We start from the raw sequence: 22,399 nt of genomic DNA, 5'->3' as shown, positions 1-22,399 counted from the left end.
CCTAAGGAATCCTACGCCTTATGGCTCATTAAATAACACGTAATATATTTCATTACATGGGATCTAAACTGTGTTCTTTTTATTTGTTACACAGATCCATCGTTATAGAGTCTGATGTTGAGCTGGACAACTGTCAAGTCCCATCTGGGTTAAATAGCTCATTGCCGTTAATTAAATGCCATCCGTTATTAACGCATGATGAACATCTCCTGTGATTTACTTTCTACTAATGTCCCTCAACTGTTTAGTAATCCATTTAGTAATAAAACATGATTGTGAACGTTTCTCTCTCTCCATTTGAGGCGCACACAGCCGTCAGACCCGCGGATCAGCTGACCCAGAGGCAGAGACAACGGATAAACCTCCAACCTCATACTGTCCACAAAAACGCAGCAAAGCATCGTTTTAGCTGCAGTTATTCACTAGTGAAACAAAACCTGATGTTCATGAGCAAAACCCATGAAAATGCTTCAATAAATCAGGAAAAATGTTTTTTCTCTTTTTACATTTTTACTGCAGTTCGGACTATTTTGAATTTTGTGTTTTCATCACGTTCTGCTTGTATTTTACTTCAAATATCTTCAACTGTATTCATTTTATGAGAATTGATGTGTTGCATTGCTTGGAAAAATGATAATAACATAAGAATGACTTAAAGTTTATGCATGAAATGCCATTTTAAAAACATTAACTATTGTTTAAATGGCATTCTATAGTTTTGTTCATTTATGACAAAATAACTCAGCACTATGAGAAACTGATGTTACCGTTTAGGCTCAGAGCAGGGCACAGGGTCAGCGACTGACCAGGAAAGTTACGTTACTGATCCATTCTAGGGCTGCACAATATATCGTAAATATATCGTTATCGCGATATCAGCATGCACAACAGGCATATCGCAAAGAACAGATAGATATCGCAATGAATGGTCAGCTCAAATGTTTGCTACACATAATGCATTCTGTCAGTCATGATGTTTTTTAACAAATCAAACGGAGCTCTTCACCCATTCGGCCAACTGGGTGGGTTCTCAGAGGTTAGCGTCCCGCCCCCGAGGCGGACAGCACTTCATCTCGAACCTAACCCTAAATCATGTCAAACTGTGACAGAATCTGTTAGAATTCCAAAATAAAATAAAAATTGTGCATCAGATACTTTTAACACCATTATGAGTGTGAAAAGTCTCTCTCACACATGCGTGACCCAAACCCCGCCCTGCCCACCATGAGGGCCTCCAACAGGCTCCTCCCACTGGGACCAGCCTGGAAACTCCAGTGGGAAGAAACCAGAATCCTTCATTTTATTGACTGTGTGAGAGAATGGAAATAAAACCTTTTAGAAATCGTGTAAAGTTGAACGCTGCCGTTATACTTTAAGGACCTGTGTCATGCTATTTTACACCTTCCAGAGCAGTAGGCACAATGTACCACAAATATTACCGTTGGCACGGCTGAGATGCCATTTCTTACTAAACATAAGTTGTTTTTGTGAACCATTACTTCAACCCAGAAACAAAATGTTTGGACTTCACGAAACCCCGCCTCCTCCCACGTGAATTCTACCCATTTCATGATGCAACACTAGATCAGCAGCAAAGCAGCTTTTGCAACACGCCAGCAGCGATGAAGTGTCAGGAGCACCGAGACGTTTCCCCGTGGCTGGCATGTCCCACTCAGTGTTTGAAGAGCGGGAGCGTTTTGGTTCTGGCTCCCCATCAGGTGGGTTTAACATTTAGCGCCTGTTTAACAAAGTAAACCACCCCTGCTACTGGCGCTGGTTTAGCTGTCAGTCTGTGAAATCACTGGACTTGGTGTGTGGCAGCTCCTGCAGATAAATCAACCATTTTTGCAGAGCGAACTCTTTTCCAGGAAGATGGGACGGTTCTTGTTCCTCTCACAGGCAAAAATCCATTTTTGGGCTTTAGGCGTTATTTAAACTGACAGTGAGTATTGTCCCTGGCAGTAGGGGGCAGTAGCACCCAAATCTTTATAAGCGAGTGGTATTTTTGTGTTTGAGTAACACCTTACCAATGGATAGCCATTAGGGTGAAAAATCACTGGCAGAGCAACCTTCAGCAAAACGACAAGCACATCAGACTCCCTTTCCTCAAAGGCAACGAGTGAAGAGGTAAATGTGCAAAACAACGTTTATGAAGGGCAAAAGTTTGGTCACCGTCTGTTACAAATCAGTAAATGCGTTTTGTCCTCACGGGCTCCCGTAGAAGAAAACCCGGCGTCTAATATGGTGTCGCCCAGAGACTTTGGGCGTTTCTCAATGTCGCGGCGCCTGGCCTCGCCAGGCGATGTCCTACGAGGCCACAAGCCAGGAGAATGATTATGTAACCATCAGACTTCTGCAAGAGCTCGGCATGGCTGAAGTGAAGAAGCAGCTGCGAGGAAAACGCACGCGTAAAGCCAACATTCGCTTTGGGGTGTTTTATGAGGAAACAACATAGGATGGTCAACAGCTCAAGGGCAGCTTTCCTGTTATGAGACCTGCAGCGAAGCTGCCGTCCTTCCATTTAAAAGGTGGAACAGTGCTGACTCTTTTGTCCCATGAGGTTCAGATTTAAATGCTTTGGTGTTTGCCTGCTGCTGGGTTCTGGTTCTCATATAAGAGGGTTCTTCTACGTGATCTAGGTTCAGATTTTACTGGGTGTGATTTTCTGGATACTGACACAAACTGGTTTTGACTCCTCTCAGACCAGTTCTCTTTTTGCTCAGGCGTCTACCTTCCTGCAGGTGGACTTGTCTCTGCAGAGCGTGGGTAGGAGCTGTGGAGATCCCAGGAAAGGCTGAACTGATTTGTCTCACCTAGGCTCCAGCTATGGTTTCAAGCAGGATGGGGTGGCACCCCCCACGCTCCACTCACAGGGCATGCGTCAAACATGCAGCTAGATGGGCCGAGGTCCTCACCCCGCACAGCCCCGCAGAGCTGAAATATCCTCCTCAGCAAACAAAGAATGTTGGAAACTTTGCACACCCACAGCAGTTAAAGGGTAAAATGACCTCCCCTGAACACAAACCATCGCCTTTCTTTACTCCGTCCCCTCAGACAGAGGGTAGAGAGGAGTGACATCACACCAAACATGCAGCCTGTTGTGAAAAGCCCAGCCACTGGTTCGCGCTCACACCTCCTCTCTGTGAGGATGGACCTCCAGGGTCCTCCTCACACTGAAGGCTATTACATCACAGTTTGGAGCTGGTGGTTCCGCTCATCCCTTACTGGATGCAGGAACCAGAACCTCCTGTAGGGTTGTACAACTTCTATGAGATGGAGCTCCTTCTGACTGGGACAAGAAGGACCAAATGGAGACATTCTGGGAGATGGACATGGACACGATCCAGTAGACCGGGACAGGCAGAATCCAGAATCCAGACCCGAGTGTTTACTGATGAAATGGTCGTTTCAATCCCAGACAGAGACGGGTGAAGATATGAACCCTAAATGTTTTTATAATGAGTGTTTGCTGAAGCCAGAACATCTTTAAATGAGCTGAAATGTTCAAATGTGACTGATGAAGTGTTGCTCTGTCGGTGTTCCGGTCCTCTCAACCGGAGCCATTCAGGTCCAGGCCTGAAGGGCCAGTATCCAGCATGTTTTAGTGGTTTCTCTGCTCCAACATACCTGTTCAGCAGCTCATCAGGCTCTGCAGAAGCCTGCTAATCACCTGCTGACTGAAATCAGGGACGTTGGAGCAGGTACAACTAAAACGTGCTGGACACCGGCCCTCCAGGACCAGAGCTGAATGGCCCTGTTCTAAACCCCGAAGGCCGCCCATCCCGGTTCAGCTGCAGGTTTCTGGCTACCAGCAACCTCCCAAAGGAACCCGTCTCCGTGGGTTTCCTGTGCTTGCTCAGAACAGGAATCACTCGGTGAAAAGGGTGTTAGTTACATCTGTAGTGTCACATCCGTTATACTGCCACCCCAGCCTGCAGACCAAAACCACTGTTCTGGGACCAGCTCTAGCCCTCGATCTCATTCTGGGTTTTCTGTGTGAAAGAACCAGGAAGCAGCTAACAGCTCGACTCACCAGGTGGGCCGGACCACAGGTGTGAACACTAAACAGACACCTAATCGACTGAATGTGAACGCTGACTAAACGTCAGTCTTGTGTCCAGTAGGTGGCAAACCCTGTCCGGGTGGGGGTTTGGGAACACGCCACCAAAAAGGTCTGACTTACGCAACATAATCAGCTATAACGACGGGCTTCGGGATGTGTCCCGCTGGGATGTGGCCTCTGAGGATCTCTGGCTCAGGCGGGACGAGAGCAGCAGCCGTGGGGAAGTGTGACGCGTTCATTATGTCCGGCTGAATGGTGGGTAGGGGTGTCCGGTCTGAGGCCCTAGAAGATGACTCCAGCTGCCAACGGTAACCAGAGACAGTCAGTAGCATGTTAGAACGTCTTAGAACATTACAAAGGAACTGTGGGCACTTACTAAAGGCAGTGGGACTGATGACCCCATGGTTTTCATCTAGGTAGAGACAACAAGTCAAACCGTTATTTATCCGGCACAGATCTAGGTTCTACTGGGGAGGTTTTCTTGGGTAAAGCTGACCTCCTGTGTGAGTGCCTCCCTCCTCATCCTGGCTGCTTCGTGCCTCCACAGCTTCAGACAAACTCCTGCACTAATGAAGTACAGCACCATGTTGAGGAAGAGGAAGACTATGGCTGCGTTCTGGCCAGCCTCGGTACGACAGAACGAACCGTTTACTCCATTGTTGAAGACGGGCGTGTAGCACAGTCCTCCTCGGACGGTGTCTCTCACGTACACGATCCCCGCTGCCAAATAGAGCACCGCTAGCACCAGGTTGATGGAGCACTCTGTGAGGGGCCACCACGAGGAGTCCAGAAGGATGGCTCTGTAGTAAAGGGTCATCCCAAGAACCACCAGAATAACAGTCACTATCCACGCGATGCCAGCCACCACCAGAACAAAGGGTGTCTTGGGGCCTGTGTAGGGACTGCCCCCATAGATGCCACCAAACCCTCCATACATCTGTGGCTGTGAGTATCCAAACATGTTGAACCACTCGTTGTCCTTGTGAACATAAGCACAGACGCAGGCGAACACAGCAGCTCCAAGTAGCAACTGTACAAAACCCAAGATCCTCAGCAGGCCGGCCCAGGACTTCATGTATGAGTAGCGCTGATGGTACTCCTCCACCTTCTCCTGGTAGGTCTGGGTGGACGTGTTACTGGGAACCGCAGAAGCCAAGTCCATAGCTTCAGCCCCCAGCAACAGTCCATCCCGCTCCTTCTGAGTGATGTGGCTGGCTCCAGAGCCCCCGTACGGGTCGCGATACGAACCAGGAAGTGAAGGAGATGGAGGTGCAGAGTGAGGGGGCGAGCAGGGAACTCCAGCTGTGGTATGGCAGCTGGTGGGTTTTTTGGACGAGGGGGTGGGAGAGGAGATGGGCCAACCTTTGCTGCCCCGGTTACTGCTGTTGCGTCGGAAGAAGTTCTTGACAGAGTCGGGGATGAAGCGATGGACTGGTTTAATGTCCATCACGTCGCTGTCGGGCTCCACTGGCTCATCGTCGCTAGGGGGGTAAAAGGACTCGGGCCCCACGGGTGCCTGGCTTGGCAGGGGAGGAGGTGGGAGGGGGTCTAAGCTGACTGCTGGCACTGTCCCATGAGAGGGTTGAGGAGGTGGGGGTGGGGGCATGTTAGGGTCCTGCCATAAGGAGTCTACTGGAACCTGATCGTAATATGGCATTTCCCTCACCCGGTCAAACCTGGTGACAGAACCAGCTCCCCCCGAAGACATCGGGACCTGGACTCTCTGGTCTCTATGGAAACAAGCACAAAAATCAATCATCAGTGAGATAATCCCACTGGGGAAGGGGGCTTGCTGGGAAGCTAGATTAGTGATCAGGCCTTCATCTGTGTTATTGTTGTTTACATGACACAGGATCACCATGGAAACAGTTTTAATAACAACAAGAGCGAGAGTACATCTGTCTGGTTTTCAGACTAAAACAATACTACACACTTCCTGTTTACCTGACAGTAGACCCCGCCTCCACGAGTGGCTCAGAAACCATCAGCCAGATGTGATGATGAGTTTCATCACATCTGGCTGATGGTCCATGAAACTTATTATTATTATTGCTGTTGCTGTTGTTGTTGTTGTTGTTGTTGTTGTTACATGTTAGGAAAAGGGATGCTTCTGTTACTTCTGACCACTTTGACTTCAGGCATGTCTCACCATGTCTGAACTTCAAAATAAAAGCCACAGAAAATACCCACAGGGCCTAATGTTGATAGGAGAGGTTTCCACAGACAACTTACGTTACCGTAATATCATCTGCATGCGCGCACAAGGAAACTCGTTTAGACCGGATGTGAGAGTAAACCTGCCCCGTGACGCCAGAGCCCACACCTGCAACCAGCCAGCGTTTCTCCAAATGTTCCTGAACGACTAAAACAACAGAAGCATCCTGACAGGTGCAGCAGAACATTCAGGCCGTGGCCGACCCAGGTGGATGATCCGTCGGTGACATCAGAACGGACACTTACCGGCTGATGAGTTCCCGTCTGTTGCTTCCTGACCGGAGCAGGTGTACCGTCACACCAGCTAGCTGCTGCAGGAGGAACAAACCCGAAACTCACCTGGCCAGGTAAACGCCGCGTTCAAACTCACCTGTCCTGTCTGACAAGCCGCGTGAGGCGTTCACAGCTTACCTTTACATCGGACAACTCAGTTACCGCCAGCTCTGGTCAGACATCGGAAGAAAGAAAGAAAGAAAGTCGCACGTGTGGTACCCCTACATGAACAAGAAGACGTGGGAAAACGGTGTACCCTTAACACGAGCTAAACCTCTTTTTTATTTACTGTAGTTATTCACAAACACATACACACGAGCTTTAACGGCTACAACGTGAGTCATCTACAGAAGAATGCCTAGAAGGAAAGAAAGGACAGAAAACTGAAGATAGAAGGATAAGAAAAATGCTAGATCATAATAGGGCTACTAGTATTCAAATGAAAACATGAAAAAAATTACATTTTTCAATAGTTTAAGAGCCTTCTGCCTTTCAGAACTATTAACAGAAAATATGTCGTTGGAAAGAATGCTGCAAAGCACGTTTTCACCAGAATATTTACAACTGTGGATGTAAAACGTCACCATCAAAATTAAGAGCTTATAGAGAGTTTTTGTTCAAACCAGTTTCTAAAGCCCCATTCCCATCTGTACCGGGTCGGCCCGGGCCGGGTAGCGTAGTGGGCCATTCCCATCTGTACCGGGTCGGCCCGGGCCGGGTAGCGTAGTGGGCCATTCCCATCTGTACCGGGCCGGCCCGGGCCGGGTAGCGTAGTGGGCCATTCCCATCTGTACCGGGCCGGCCCGGGCCGGGTAGCGTAGTGGGCCATTCCCATCTGTACCGGGCCGGCCCAGGCCGGGTAGCGTAGTGGGCCATTCCCATCTGTACCGGGTCGGCCCGGGCCGGGTAGCGTAGTGGGCCATTCCCATCTGTACCGGGTCGGCCCGGGCCGGGTAGCGTAGTGGGCCATTCCCATCTGTACCGGGCCGGGTAGCGTAGTGGGCCATTCCCATCTGTACCGGGCCGGGTAGCGTAGTGGGCCATTCCCATCTGTACCGGGCCGGCCCGGGCCGGGTAGCGTAGTGGGCCATTCCCATCTGTACCGGGCCGGGTAGCGTAGTGGGCCATTCCCATCTGTACCAGGTCGGCCCGGGCCGGGTAGCGTAGTGGGCCATTCCCATCTGTACCGGGTCGGCCCAGGCCGGGTGGCGTAGTGGGCCATTCCCATCTGTACCGGGCCGGCCCGGGCCGGGTAGCGTAGTGGGCCATTCCCATCTGTACCGGGCCGGCCCAGGCCGGGTAGCGTAGTGGGCCATTCCCATCTGTACCGGGTCGGCCCGGGCCGGGTAGCGTAGTGGGCCATTCCCATCTGTAAAGGGTCGGCCCGGGCCGGGTAGCGTAGTGGGCCATTCCCATCTGTACCGGGCCGGGTAGCGTAGTGGGCCATTCCCATCTGTACCGGGTCGGCCCGGGCCGGGTAGCGTAGTGGGCCATTCCCATCTGTACCGGGCCGGGTAGCGTAGTGGGCCATTCCCATCTGTACCAGGTCGGCCCGGGCCGGGTAGCGTAGTGGGCCATTCCCATCTGTACCGGGTCGGCCCAGGCCGGGTGGCGTAGTGGGCCATTCCCATCTGTACCGGTCCGGCCCGGGCCGGGTAGCGTAGTGGGCCATTCCCATCTGTACCGGGCCGGCCCAGGCCGGGTAGCGTAGTGGGCCATTCCCATCTGTACCGGGTCGGCCCGGGCTGGGTAGCGTAGTGGGCCATTCCCATCTGTAAAGGGTTGGCCCGGGCCGGGTAGCGTAATGGGCCATTCCCATCTGTACCGGGCCGGGTAGCGTAGTGGGCCATTCCCATCTGTACCGGGCCGGGTAGCGTAGTGGGCCATTCCCATCTGTACCGGGTCGGCCCAGGCCGGGTAGCGTAGTGGGCCATTCCCATCTGTACCGGGTCGGCCCAGGCCGGGTAGCGTAGTGGGCCATTCCCATCTGTACCGGGCCGGCCCGGGCCGGGTAGCGTAGTGGGCCATTCCCATCTGTACCGGGCCGGCCCAGGCCGGGTAGCGTAGTGGGCCATTCCCATCTGTACCGGGTCGGCCCGGGCTGGGTAGCGTAGTGGGCCATTCCCATCTGTAAAGGGTCGGCCCGGGCCGGGTAGCGTAATGGGCCATTCCCATCTGTACCGGGCCGGGTAGCGTAGTGGGCCATTCCCATCTGTACCGGGCCGGGTAGCGTAGTGGGCCATTCCCATCTGTACCGGGTCGGCCCAGGCCGGGTAGCGTAGTGGGCCATTCCCATCTGTACCGGGTCGGCCCGGGCCGGGTAGCGTAGGTTGTTTACATATCTGGGTGGCCTGGTATTTTCCCGGGCCAACCAAGGCTCATTCTCAGCCCTCTTCTCGAGGGGGTCTGCTTCAGGCCACCAGGGCCAACACGCCCACTCTCCACTGATTGGTCAAGTGATGTGTTACCCTCCCCTTCAATAAAATCTTCTGATTGGCCCTGCGGTGTTATTTGTAGTGATGTCACAGAATCACGCCCACCTCTAACTCAACTCAATCTTCAGTTCTCCAGCGTTGACATCATGGCTTCTCCCTGCTCCCAGACCTCATCTCCTAACCCCTGGAGCAATGAAGAGGTTAAACCCCTCCTCTCTTTGCTCAGCGACGAGAGAATCCAGCGCGAACTGGACGGTTAGGTGCGTAATGAAAAGATCTTTCAGGGGCTTGCACTGGCGATGTCCACCCACGGCTTTGAACGCACCTCTAAGCAGTGCCGAGAAAAAATAACAAAGCTCAAAGCTGAGTACAGGTCCGTCAAGGACCACAGCAGCAGGAGTGGAGCAGACCGGCGGCAGTGGAAGTGGTTAGCCGAAATGGACGCCATTTATGGTGAGAGGCCAGTGAGTAATGGCCGGCAGAGTGGCGTGGACACAGCCACTCCAGCTCACACTGGACCTCAGGACAACGGTGAGTGAGCACGTATCATAATAAGTAATAATATGACCTCCGTTTGTGCTACACTGTACTATAGTGCGGACGAAATGCTGTGCTAGCTTTGGGTAGCGCTGATGTGCGACCAAAAGGCTAGGCTAACTCCAGGCTAGTTGTTGCATGCCTACTAGCCTAGCTTGCCCAGTAACGTCTTCGGTCAGTATTTGTGTTTGTGCATATTAAGTTACTGTTTCCTCATTATAAAAGATTCAACTCTGGAAATGTGCGCTGATGAGAGCCAGGACGTGCCCGACACCGGGGACATGGACGCTGGGCCCTCATCTGCCGACAGCGGGCGTAGCTGCAGCCCGAGCGTCTCAGCGCCGTCGGTGGACGACAGACCACGCTACGGTGAGTTCATTTGCAACAACAACATCAAAATAGGACAAGCACGTGTGATTACATATACATCTTCTTGGTGTTAATTCAGGAAAAAGGAAGCGGGGGAGCACCAGCGTGTCACCATTGTTGGAGACGCTGGTGGAGAGTGACGCGGGGCTCCTGGAGACAGCGAGGAGGATGAACGCTCGAATGGAGCAGCAAACTGAGGCAGATGCGGAGGACAGACGCCTGGACAGGGAGGAGAGACGAGAGGAGAGGATGGCACAGCAGCAAGTTAACGACTCCTTTTTGGATGTGCAGTTTGGTGTCTGCTGTTGAGAAATCAACCAAATGACCTGATTTTTTTCTTTTCTTTTCTAGATGTGCAATAAAGTGTTTGACAGTGCAACGTGTAATCCATCATTGTCCTTTACACAGAATGTGAAGTGGAAAGGTCCAATTATAGTTTCAATATAAAACTTTGTGCTAACATAGCATACACCAGCCTTGGGTATTTGCTTTATTCAACTCAGATTTATATAGGAGTAAATACCAGGTAGGTGTCAGTGTAGCCAAGACTAGGTGATATGTCAGCAGGAGTGTAGAGATGGATCAGAAGCTCTAATGTGCCCCCCACACTTGGCTAATAAGAACTTTTGTCAGTCAGGCATCACTGTAAACAAGAGTCCAAATATTTACCTGCACTTGCCTTAACAACTTGAGACGTATGGCTAAGCCTTGGATGTGCTTAAAACAATTGTAAGTCAGCTTTATCTAGCTCAGGGTTTCTCAACGGGGGCTGTAGCGCCCCCCAGTGGGCATTCAGGCTATATAAGGGGGCGGTGAAAGTTTTTTGCCACTGAAGGGGGCGCTGAGATGCTAATGGTGGGCGCTAGCGATACAGGACATTCATAACAGACAATGGCTCAGAATAAAAAGAAGTGCTGACAGTACAATGTGGACTACCTTCGGTATGGATTTAGTCCTTCACCCACGAATCCACAACTCCCCATGTGCCTGCTTTGTGAACAAGTATTTTGAAACGAAGCAATGAAACCCTCCTGGCTTAAGGATGCATCCAGACAAAGCTTTAAAGGAACTGAACTATTTTCAGCTAAACAAAGAGAGACACTCTAAGAGAGGTAGCATTAGCGGTATGTTTGCTCGAAGCATGATTTTACTGGACCGAGGATTATCGCTCCCTACAATATCTCGTTGCTAATAGCTAAAACCACTTTTTTATGATACTTTTTTATGACATATTTGTATGAAACTGTTTCAAATTCAAGGCTGAATTGTATTTATGTATATATATTTTTTTAATTATGATTTTTGTATCAAAAAACTTTCTGTTTCTCTGCATGGGACATTGGTGGGCAGTAAGGGATTTGGGGGGGGGGGGGGGGGCATTTAGCTGAAAAAGGTTGAGAAACCCTGATCTAGCTGATCTGCATTCATTTGGACATGTGCATATAATTTATTTGGATTTAAGAGTTTATTTTCTTTGTCAGCAGGCGTGTTTAGAACACGGAAGCGCAGTGGTTGCAGCACTTCAGAATGTCTGAGGAGACGTTCATGTTCCTGTGCAACAAACTGCGGCCAGCATTGCAGCGAAAAGACACTTTCTTCCGTGAGTGTGTGCCTCCGAGGAAGATTGTGGCTGTTGCTCTATGGAAATTTGCTACAGGTTCAGATTACAGACCCATCAGTGTTCTGTTTGGTGTTGGCATCTCAACCGTTGCCAAGTGTGTGAAGGACCTTAGTGCTGCTGCAGAAGCATTGCTGTTGCCAGAGCTGATTCATTTACCCGATGAGGGGAAATTTCGGGAGATAGCGTCCTATTTTGAGAGCAGGTGGGGGTGTGGGTGCTATTGATGGCTCACACATCCCCATCATAGCACCCAGAAACTTTCACACAGACTGTTTCAACCGGAAAGGGTGGCACTCACTCATCGTGCAAGCTGTGGTTGATGGAAAGGGACTGTTTAGGAACGTTTTTGCAGGGCTTCCAGGGAGCATGCACGACGCGAGGGTCCTGAGGCTTTCCTCCATCTGGGATTTGGCAAGCTGTGGAAATCTTTTCCCTGACCATTCCATCCAAATAGCTGGCGTTGACTTTGGATGCTGCATCCTGGGTGACTCTGCTTACCCGCTGCAAGACTGGCTTCTGAAACCCTTCACAGACACTGGGCGACTGACAGAGCAGCAACTTCTCTTTAACAAGAAGTTCAGCCGGGCACGTGTGGTGGTTGGAAATGCCGTTGGTAGGCTGAAGGGAAGCTGGCGCTGCCTACTTCAAAGGAATGACTGTGATGTCAGTCTGGTGCGTTCCATGATTCTGACCTGCTGTGCCCTGCATAATCTGTGTGAGAGCCATAGGGAGCATTGTGACAATGTGTGGACGACTGAGACAGATTACCCTGAACCTGTGGCTGCACCCCCACCACCACAACAAAACACAGGAGAAGTGGGAGGGAGAGCAAAGCGTGATCCTCTGGTGATGCACCTTGTGGGGCAGCAGTGATTTAATCACATCTGACTGAATGTTTTGGCCAAATAAAGTTTTCTCCTCTCAGCAAATGTTTGACCTTTGAACTTTTTATGCTCCCACACACAGTCCACTCGTCATCTCCGGCAACAACCAAACAGCATCAGCTGGGGCAAGATAACTCAGTCCATCCAACCAAGCCCCCATAATTCAGCTCTGGATATGAAGCCAACAAGGAAGTGGCTAAAACTGCAGTTCCACCCTCATCCACTAGGGGCTGGCAGCAGAAGAGAGCACGTCCCCATTGACTCCCACGTTAAAAATGTCAGTTTAACAGCAGAAATAAACATGTTTACAGCCTGGTTCAATAACCATTCTAGGTTTAATAGATCCAGGTTACATTAATAACAACTCTGACCAAAGGTGACAGATCATCTGCTGCTGTGGCCCCCAGACTCTGGACCTCTCTCCCCCTGAGCCTGAGATCAGTGGACTCAGTGGTCTCCTTTAAAAAGCAGCTGAAGACTCACTTGTTCAAGCTGGCTTTTGTATGACCTTCTTCACCTCTCTCTCTTTATTCTGCTCTCCCCACCTATTCCACCTTCCTCAGGATCCACTGATTTCCCTCTTTCCTGTTCACTCTCTCTCTTTATTTACATTTTTAATCACAATTGTCTATTTTTGCTCATTTAAATATATTTTTAAACATTTTCTAAATGCTTTTTTATTTTTACACTTTTTCTTTTTGTGAAGCGCCTCGTGATTTTTATCTTGAGAGGCGCTATAGAAATGATACTTTCTTCTTCTTCCTCTCTGGGGGGGTTGGGACTTTTTGTTACTCTTCTGTTGAAGTGGAGTTCAATTCTTAAACATCTGAATAATTAATGAGCATCCACTTCAGAGCCAGCTCCAGAGAAATGTTAATAGATGTTCAGCCATTTTGACTCTGAACTTGTGTGTGTGTGTGTGTGTGTGTGTGTTAATTATGGGATTAGTTGGACAACAGGACAAGCTGTGGTTAACAGACTATCCAAGCAGTTTCTGCTTCTTTTTATCAGTAAGTAAAATTATATTTCTGTACTTGATTGTGGTTGAATGCGGGGATGCTGTTATTTATCTGCTAGGTCGGACATGTTAGTGGGGCTGCTGCTGGATAAGAGACTTGAGCGAGTGCCCAGCTTCTCCTGTCTCCTGTCCAGTTGCTAGCGGGAGTTCCCCGGTGGCAGCCGGGCCGGCTCCGAAGCGAGGCTGTAGTCATGCTGGATATCTGAGGGAAACCACAGAAACACTGCAGCTTTATTTGTTGACGCTGCTTCACTTTTGAGATGCTCAACCGCATTTTCTTGCTGAAAACGCCCAGAAAAACTCTGTTAGCTTTGGATTAACATGTAGCTAAAGCCCCACTGATCTCCAGCTCCCGGAGAAGGGAACATCAACAATGGCGGACACGCGTATCTTTCACCACGGTGGACTGGCGAAGCCTGATATCCTCTGTCATCTTACCTAGTTATGATTTTGTTACTAAGCAGGCCGTAGGTGCCTACTTTGGATTCGCTCTACCGCGTTTTTATTTATTTATTTTTTCTGAAAACGGCTGGAAAAACTCTGTTAGCATATGGCTAATGCCCCGCTGATCTCCATCCGTGGAGCAAGAGCTGATGTAAAAGGCCCCGGCCCCCCGGCTATGACCGCAACAGTCTGAGGCTCCACTTGTAATTTAACAGTTTAAAACTTGTACAATCAGAACCACTCGTAATAGTTTGGGGTCTCCGTCCATGGGGCAAAACTGTGGAACAGCCTGGATACACGCCACAAACAAGGCCAAAATATCCATGAATTAAAAAAGTTAATAATTATAGGATATGTTCAAAATATACAGAGCAAGGGTCTTAAATGTAAGCCAATAGTATGTTACCTGTGCTTAATGTGGTCACTCTAAAGTCTTGTTACTTACAACAATTATTCATTACCATCATTACCTTTCTTCTTTTTTATAGATTTAGTATAGAATAATCTTCTTTTTTCTTATTTAACACAGTGAAGTAATTAGATGTTTTTTACCTTCGCCACGAACAGCTGGCGGCTCTGACAAAGGCGGATGTTCCTTCAGCCGAATGTAAAAAAAAAACCCTGTAATTACTTCACTGTGTTAAATTAATATGCTCCAGTGTTCCACGGCCAGGACGAAAACCACATAGCTCCTCCTGAATCAGAGGTTCGGCAATCTGACGGACCCTCCTCTCCAGAGCCCCTGAGTAGACCTGACCAGGAAGGCTCAGGAGTGATCCTGTAGTTGGAACGCATCCTGCTGTAATGAATAAAAAGAGTCCATTTTCACCATCGAATTGACACAGCATAACCTTTCATGCAAGCCAGAGCTGCTAAGTTAAGGTTACGCCAGCTGGAGGATCCAGATGCACAAATCAACCTTTTGCTCACTTATTGTTCTTCAATGTGTAACATGAGGGATGTTATGTACTCATGTGTTTCTAGGGGGAACTGTTAGAGGGAACACAAAGAAGCCAGAAACAGGCTGGGCTTATGTTTGTACCTGGAGTTGGCACGGATGTTAATAAAGTTTCATGTGTAAGCAACGATACGGCTTTAACCGTCCATTCTGTAACGTTGAGCAACAGAACAGAATGAAACATGGTGGCAGCGGTAGTAAATGCAGCTACGAGGTGAGAGAGCTGCTTTAGGAATAGCGGACTGTGCCGATAGCTGGAGGCTGTTAGTCTAGCACGCTAGCACAGGCGGGAGCGTGCCGACGAGCACGGAGTCACTGACGGAGCCGAGGAGTGCGCTTGGCGTCATGATGGAAGGTATCCGACCACCTCCGACTCTGCTTGGACTCTGCCAACATGGCTAAGAGGTGGAACAGTTGGAAGGAGGAATTCACGCTGTACACGGACCTCACAATGCCGGAGGCGGAAGAAACGACGAGAGTTAAGTTATTTATCTATCTACTCGGTGAAAGAGGGAGAGAACTTCTGAGAACACTGATGGGGGGGGGTGCTACATCAGCGAGAGTTACTGTGAGTTCGATGATAAAGCAGTTTGACGACCATTGCAATACAAAAGTGAATGAGACTGTGGAGCGGTACACATTTTTTGTCAGAGACCAGGGACAAGATGAAAATATCGACAAATATGTGACGGACTTAAGAGTTTTGGCCCGTTCATGTAACTTTGGTGCCATTCAGGATTCACCAATAAGGGATCGCATTGTTTGTGGAACAAGTAGCCCTTCCTTGAGGGAGAGACTTTTGAGGGAGGAGGACTTAACACTAGATAGGTGCATACAAGTATGCAGAGCCTCAGAACTGTTGAAAGAAAACAGTAAAACACTCCAGGGCAGATTGACAGAGGAACTGCATGCAATGAAAATGAGTCCAGGAAGAAAAACAGAGGAGATTATTTGCAACTTTTGTGGCAACAGGCATGTAAAAAATAAACGAAAGTGCCCAGCATACGGAAAGAAGAGTAAAAAATGCGGGAAAGAGAACCACTTTGCAGTGAAATGTAAATCGAGACCCGCGAAAGACAAGAAAAGCAGGCCAGTGCTAACAGTTGAGGATACAAGTGAATCGGGTGAGGACATCATGACAATAACACACGTCAGTGAACACCAGGAGATGATAAATCAAATGAATGAGGCACACAGGAAAAGTCAACACCTCTTTGCAGGGATGTTGCTGGACAAAAAGCTTGTCAACTTTCAGATTGACTGTGGTGCTACGTGTAACGTTATCCCCATACAAAGGTTGAGCTCAAACACACAACTGGATAACACGGAGAAGATACTTGTCATGTATAATAAAAGCAAAATACGCCCGCTTGGGAAATGCAAAACCAAACTGCGGAACTCGAGAACTAATAAACTGTACAAGCTTGAGTTTCAGGTGGTGGATCAGGAAGACGGAGTCCCCATATTGGGCAGGAGGGCAAGCGAAGCCATGAAACTGATCAGGGTGCAGTATGAAAATATACTGGCAATGGACAGTATAGTGACTACGCATAACACAAAGTCCCAGAAAGAGAGCAACTAACAACCATGGACAAAATAAAGAGGGTGTTCCATGATGTTTTCGAAGGCGTTGGCTGCCTGGAAGGAGAGTACCGCATAGAAATAGATGAAACTGTAACACTGGTAAAACTGCCCAAACGTAGGGTGCCGGTTGCTATGATGGCCCCGCTCAACGAGGAGTTGAAAAGTCTGGAAGACAGAAATCATAGCACCCGTGGAGTGCAGTACAGACTGGATAAGCAGTATGGTGTCAGTAACGAAACCCAATGGAAAGACAAGGATCTGCATAGATCCCAAACCACTGAACAGAGCCCTCAAAAGGAGCCATTTTCCACTCCCAACCATTGACGATATTCTGCCGGCACTCTCCAAAGCAAAGGTCTTCACTGTGTGTGATGTAAAGTAGGGATTTTGGCATGTTAAACTGGAAGAGGAGTCTAGTTATCTCACCACGTTTGCTACCCCGTTTGGACGATATCGGTGGCTCAGGATGCCAATGGGTATTAGTCCGGCCCCAGAAGTATTCCAAAGAAAACTGATGCAAGCACTCGAGGGCTCAGAAGGGGTGTACAATAATGCTGATGACATACTGATTACAGGTGAGGGAGACACACAACAGAAAGCAGAGATGAACCATGATGAAAACCTTAGATGTTTTCTACTCAGGTGCAGACAAAGAGACATAAAACTCAATGCAGAAAAGGTTAAGCTGAGAAAAGATTCAGTACCTTACATTGGTCACTTACTGACAGCAGACGGTCTACACATTGACCCGGAGAAGGTGCGCGCAGTGCGTGAGTTGCTGAGACCTACAGACGTAAAAGGGGTAGAGGGACTGGTGGGCATGTTAAACTACCTTTCAAAGTTTTGCGATCACCTCTCGGATGACTGTGAAGTTTTGAGACAGCTCACACATAAGGACAACGTGTGGGAATGGACCGAGGTGCACGAGACAGCGCTAGACAGACTAAAAGAAAAGATAACAAATGCCCCAGTGCTCAGATATTATGACCAAAGTGAGGAGCTTACGGTACAACGTGATGCTTCCGAGATGGGGTTAGGCGCGGCTCTTACACAGAAAGGGAAACCTGTAGCGTTTGCAAGTAGAGCGCTGACTCCCACAGAAAGGGGCTATGCCCAGATTGAAAAAGAGTGTTTGGGTGGAAAAGTTTCACCAATATACCTATGGCAGGCAGGTGAGCCACTTGAAAATATCGTGAAGAAACCACTACTTAGTGCGCCAAAGCGATTACAGAGAATGTTACTGAGATTACAGAAATATGACATCAATGTGACCTATGTGCCAGGACGAGACATGCTTTTAGCAGACACACTAAGTAGGGCTTACTTGATGGACAGCAGTCAGGGTGAAACTGAAACAGAAATAGAGACGGTCAACATGATTGCATATCTACCCATCTGAACGGTGAGAATGGCTGCAATTAGAGAGGCGACAAAACAAGATGCGGGGTTGCAGGAAGTAATCAAACTGATTCAGGGAGGTTGGCCGGGGAACAAAAAAGAACTATCCCAAAGCATTCAACACTGTTTTGGATTCCAGGAAGAGATGAGTTATCAGGCGTTGTATTCAGGGGAGAACGAGCCGTGATTCCTGATGCACTGAGAACAGACCTCATCCGCCGGATTCATGCATCACATCTGGGGATGGAAGGATGCCTCAGGCCAGCTCGTGAGTGTGTGTACTGGCGTGGAATGAGTGAGCAGATAAAAACGGCTGTTGCCAAATGCGACACCTGCAGGTCAGTAGACCCCAAACAACAAAAGGAGACGTTACAACCACATGATGTGGCCTACAGACCTTGGGCCAAGGTGGGGACTGATCTGTTTTCTTGGCACAGCAAGGACTATTTGATAACTGTGGACTATTATTTTAACTTTTGGGAAGTTGATTATCTTCCCAATACAAATAGTACCATGGTGATCCACAAGCTGAAAGCCCACTTTGCTCGTCAAGGTATTCCAGACGTGCTTGTTTCGGATAATGGGCCTCAATTCTCTTCACAGGAGTTTAGTGTAACGAGCTGACTGGCGGATCCGTAAACACACCCAACACAGAATGACAGTTAAACGAGTTTATTTAAAGGAGAGAGGCAGAGGCAATGTCAGGAGGCAGGAGGTCGTTACCGGGAGAGCTGAAACAGGGAATAGTCCACAAGGGAGATCCAGGAAGCGAAGTCAGGGACGGAGCAGAGTCGGAGCCAGAGGGTCAGAACGGCAGCGGTGCAGATAAGGTAAATCCAAGAATCAGGGTCGGAGACGGAGCAGAGTCAGAGCCAACAGGATAATCCAAAAATCAAGGTCGGGACGGAGCAGAGTCGGGATCAGGAGACAAGGTAAGTGAATGCTGGAGAATCTACTAGGAGAACGTTCGATCATCTGGCAATGGCTGGGTGGCTGAATGGATATTAAATAGCAGGAGGAGCAGGTGTGGTGAATAAGGTCGATGACGGAACAGGTGGAATGAATGGAGCTGATGAAGTGCAGCAGACGTTGCTGTGGCAACAGGTCTTCGGCAGGAACAGGATCATGACATTTAGAGTGTTCAGCCGAAAGTGGGAGTTCGAACACAGGACTTCTTCGCCGGGTTACCCGCAAAGCAACGGGAAGGCTGAGTCAGCTGTCAAGGTGGCAAAACGACTCATGCAAAAGGCTGTTGCAGCTGGACAGGATCCATACCTGGCACTACTGGATCATTGCAACACTCCAAGCCAGGGTCTGACAACTGGAAGCTGGGGGGCACTGTTACTACAAGGTCGGGTCGTCCGGTTAATGTGCCTGCCTAAGACTATACTGTTTAAGATGTTGATCTTGTTTGTTCTCAGGGTTCCGATGAATAAAAATAAATAAATAAATAAAGTGTGAAGACCACATTTGTGAGGTTCTATGTATTATTATGTTATGAAAATGTTATGGTAAGTTTGCTAGAGATTTGTTGAATCAGTTTGGATTGGGAAAAGTAGCACAATACTGATCTTTTGTTATTGGATCTCGCAGCTTTGAAAAAGGGAAAAAAAAGAGAGAATGGATGTAACAAGAGGAATGTTATGTACTTATGTGTTTCTAGGGGGAACTGTTAGAGGGAACACAAAGAAGCCAGTAACAGGCTGGGCTTATGTGTGTACCTGGAGTTGGCACGGATGTTAATAAAGTTTCACGTGCAAGCAACGATACGGCTTTAACCGTCCATTCTGTAAAGTTGAGCAACAGAACAGAATGAAACACAATGCAGACATAAATAAACTGTCAAAGTCTCCCGTAAAAGCCCTCCTCTGCTAAAAGTCAGACTGCTAGATTTCTCACTCTGAATAAAAGTGAATTCACACGAATCCTACAAGGCTTTTACAACTTATGATAAATAATCATATGTGATGAATGAACAAGATGTTGAAATCAAATGTTTGAATAACCTGTGCTTAAACCAATGAAGTTGACATGAATGTTGTTCTTACAATGATCCGTTGCAAATCTTATGATCAGTATGTGTTTGATTTAACAAGTTAATCATTATCCACACTCATACACATCTTCATAAGATGCAAATTCAGGTTAAATTCGCCTCTCATCTCCACCAGTGTGTGAATGTGTGTGTGAATGGATGAATGATGCACTGTAGTGTAAAGCGCTTTGGAGTCCTTACTCTGAGAGGCGCTATACAAGTGCGGGTCATTTATCATTATCATTTAAGGTTCACCTCAAATAACGTTTAAAGATGCTTTATTCACAGAATTAAGAACCTTGTATCTGAAGGAAGGAGTGGCTTTCTGAGGAATGTTTTGGTAAAGCCTTCCAGACATGGCATGTGCTGAATTGCCAGAATATGTCAGAAATCATAACATTGTGGTTGATTAAAACCGGATTTACTTCCCGATGAATTCAGTTTCCAGCTTAGCCCCGATTCAGCCAAATCGGGAAAGAAGCCTCTTTTGAGACATCTCTTTTGTCATACAGTCAACCTGTTTGCACGCTGCAAGCTGACACAGTCAGACGGCTCCCTAAGAGCCACATCCACTTTGGACGCAGACAAGCATTCCAGCTACTGTTGTGACCTGGAGACATCTCAAGACTGGACGGGTTGTACTGAAGTTAATCTACTGGCTTCAGGTGCCGTGAAGTACACCCGACTTCACCGACTCGGACTATGCGAGTCTCAGTTTCACTTGTCATCTACCCTCTTGGAAAAGTAAAGGGTACTTAACCTTATACCAGAAGTCCATTAAACATTAAGACCTTTTCATGGCTTTTGACGCCCTAGCGACTTCACACGACATGCAGATCAATTGGCGTAAAGTCAAAGAGCTTTCCCGTGCACCTGGAACTGATTAAGAAATGTACGACCTTACAGACTATCTTGCCAAAGAAGGTGCGCCTGTTGGTACCCCATGATCCTTCAACCCCTTTGTGGCTCCCTGACGATGTGTCTTCTCAGTCGTACCCACCCTGCGTGTGTCATGACTCGAGCTGAGGCCGCTAATGTGTCCACCCCTCGACCATCCAATGGATTTGTGTCTGTTCAACCTGTCTTTTCTGAGAACGACCTTGTCAGTCTTCAGTCCCAGAACCCTGCTATCAGCAGGAATATCCTGTACCTTTCTGATCCAACAGCTCATCTACCTTTTCTCTCGAGCTTGGCTCCTGAGCTCCATGCTCTCTTTCGTGTTTGTGTCACGCTAAGAATGGTTGAAGGGTTACTAATACACGTCTCCAAGCCTCCGTCGTCGCCTGTTCTTGTGGCGCCACAGTCCCTAAGGGGGAGTGTGATCACGCAAGCTCATGACTCTCCTTCTGCTGGACACAAAGGTGTCAAGGCCACGTTCGGTGCCCTGAGTCAGGTCGTTTACTAGCCGGGGATGCATCGAGACATCTCAGACTACGTCCAGAGTTGTTTGGTTTGCTGTCAACTTCAACCATCAGACCCCATCCACAGAGCTCCTCTACAAAGCAGGGGAACATCCACACCATGGTCAGACCTGCAATTTGATAGGGTGGGGCCCCTGACCAAGTCCAGCAGAGGTAACCAATACTTCTTGACCATGACCTGTGCATTCACATATAGGTTTAATTACTAACAACACTGATTCACTTCTTGTGTATCTTCTTCATTTTTATATTATTCTTTTAAAGATATATTCCAATATATACATTATTTTGATTACCATTGATTGCTTTATTACTTAACTTTAATGATTTCCTTCAATTAGAATGTTTGCCAGTTATGGGCTGCTGATTATTTTGCTCTTCCATTTTAATAACATGTTTGCTCAACAGCTTTAATATTCCCTTACATATATTATGGGGCTTGTTTATTTTGTCCTTTTTGCAACACTTTTCAGTACACTTAGTTTACTGCATCCATTCCTTTAAGCTGACCTCTTTTCACATAGTCTGCATTTCTGGGATAACGTCACTACTTCATCACCTGGTTCTGCTGCTCTGTGTTCTGGTTCTTCTGGTTCTGGACGTCCTATGGGTTTCCTTCTATGGTTTCCTGGATCTCTATGGGTCACTGGGGTCTGGTCTGTTTCTTCTCATGGCTCTGTTTCCTGCTCATCATGGTTCCTGCCTGCGGATTTTGCTAAGTGGGATTACTGTTTCCTGACTGGGATATCTATTGACTATTCTTCCATGGGGGGGGGGGGGGGTTATTTTTCCTCACTCATGATGCTTCAGTGGCTGGGAACTAACTTTGTCTTCCTCTGCTGAGTCCTCGGGGCCTCTGGGATTGTTCAACGACTTGTGGTTTCTGCCAGGACCCCGTGTCCTTGAAAAGGGGGATGTGTAATAAATAAAAAGGGTCAGTTTTCAACCTCTTGCTCATTTATTGTTCTCCAGCGCAGACATAAATAAACTGTCAAGGTCTCCCGCAAAAGCCCTTCTCGCTGCTAAAAGTCAGACTGCTGGATTCCTCACTCTGAATAAAAAGTGAACTTTTACATCTTATAAGTTAAAGCCCTGTTCTGCAACTTAGCAGATATAAGGTCTCTGTCGCCCCCTCCAGGCTGGCT

At 48.2% G+C, this 22,399-nt stretch overlaps 3 protein-coding genes across 8 annotated transcripts in view; 2 read left to right on the top strand and 1 right to left on the bottom strand.

Annotated features, from left to right (window-relative positions):
• marveld2b (MARVEL domain containing 2b) overlaps positions 1 to 6,742 on the bottom strand; it is a 17,703-nt gene extending 10,961 nt beyond the window's left edge. For 3 of the 5 annotated variants that reach the window (XR_011517140.1, XM_070546623.1, XM_070546621.1), the window contains exons 1-4: positions 6,524 to 6,606; positions 4,560 to 5,793; positions 4,440 to 4,475; positions 4,184 to 4,362 (exon numbers count right to left, since the gene is read on the bottom strand). Coding sequence is in view for 4 of the 5 variants with exons in the window: in XM_070546623.1 (XP_070402724.1) it covers positions 4,184 to 4,362; positions 4,440 to 4,475; positions 4,560 to 5,771 (1,427 nt within the window). In the remaining variant the exon portion in view is untranslated. Of the gene's footprint in view, positions 1 to 4,183; positions 4,363 to 4,439; positions 4,476 to 4,559; positions 5,794 to 6,523; positions 6,607 to 6,688 lie in introns of those variants that run through there. The other 2 variants (XM_070546624.1, XM_070546622.1) reach the window with 2 other exon arrangements.
• Positions 6,535 to 11,146, top strand: LOC107396149 (uncharacterized). Of its 2 annotated transcripts, XM_015975703.3 has the most exons (4): positions 6,535 to 6,624; positions 9,114 to 9,516; positions 9,748 to 9,891; positions 9,971 to 11,146. In XM_015975703.3, the coding sequence occupies exons 2-4, from the start codon at positions 9,285 to 9,287 to the stop codon at positions 10,198 to 10,200; spliced, it is 606 nt and encodes a 201-aa protein (XP_015831189.3). In that variant the 5' UTR covers positions 6,535 to 6,624; positions 9,114 to 9,284; the 3' UTR covers positions 10,201 to 11,146. The 2 variants fall into 2 exon arrangements, with proteins under 2 accessions (XP_015831189.3, XP_015831188.3); XM_015975702.3 differs by having other exon boundaries at positions 6,610 to 9,516.
• Positions 11,147 to 11,418: 272 nt separating this feature from the next.
• Positions 11,419 to 12,385, top strand: LOC129154569 (uncharacterized). The gene is made up of 2 exons (XM_054734304.2): positions 11,419 to 11,722; positions 11,799 to 12,385. The coding sequence occupies exons 1-2, from the start codon at positions 11,419 to 11,421 to the stop codon at positions 12,383 to 12,385; spliced, it is 891 nt and encodes a 296-aa protein (XP_054590279.2).
• Positions 12,386 to 22,399: the final 10,014 nt, after the last annotated feature.

This window comes from Nothobranchius furzeri, chromosome 17, assembly GCF_043380555.1.
Source record: "Nothobranchius furzeri strain GRZ-AD chromosome 17, NfurGRZ-RIMD1, whole genome shotgun sequence".
Lineage (NCBI taxonomy): Eukaryota > Metazoa > Chordata > Actinopteri > Cyprinodontiformes > Nothobranchiidae > Nothobranchius > Nothobranchius furzeri.
The sequence above is the reverse complement of the archived record's forward strand: the minus strand, read 5'-3'. Positions and strand labels throughout refer to the sequence as shown.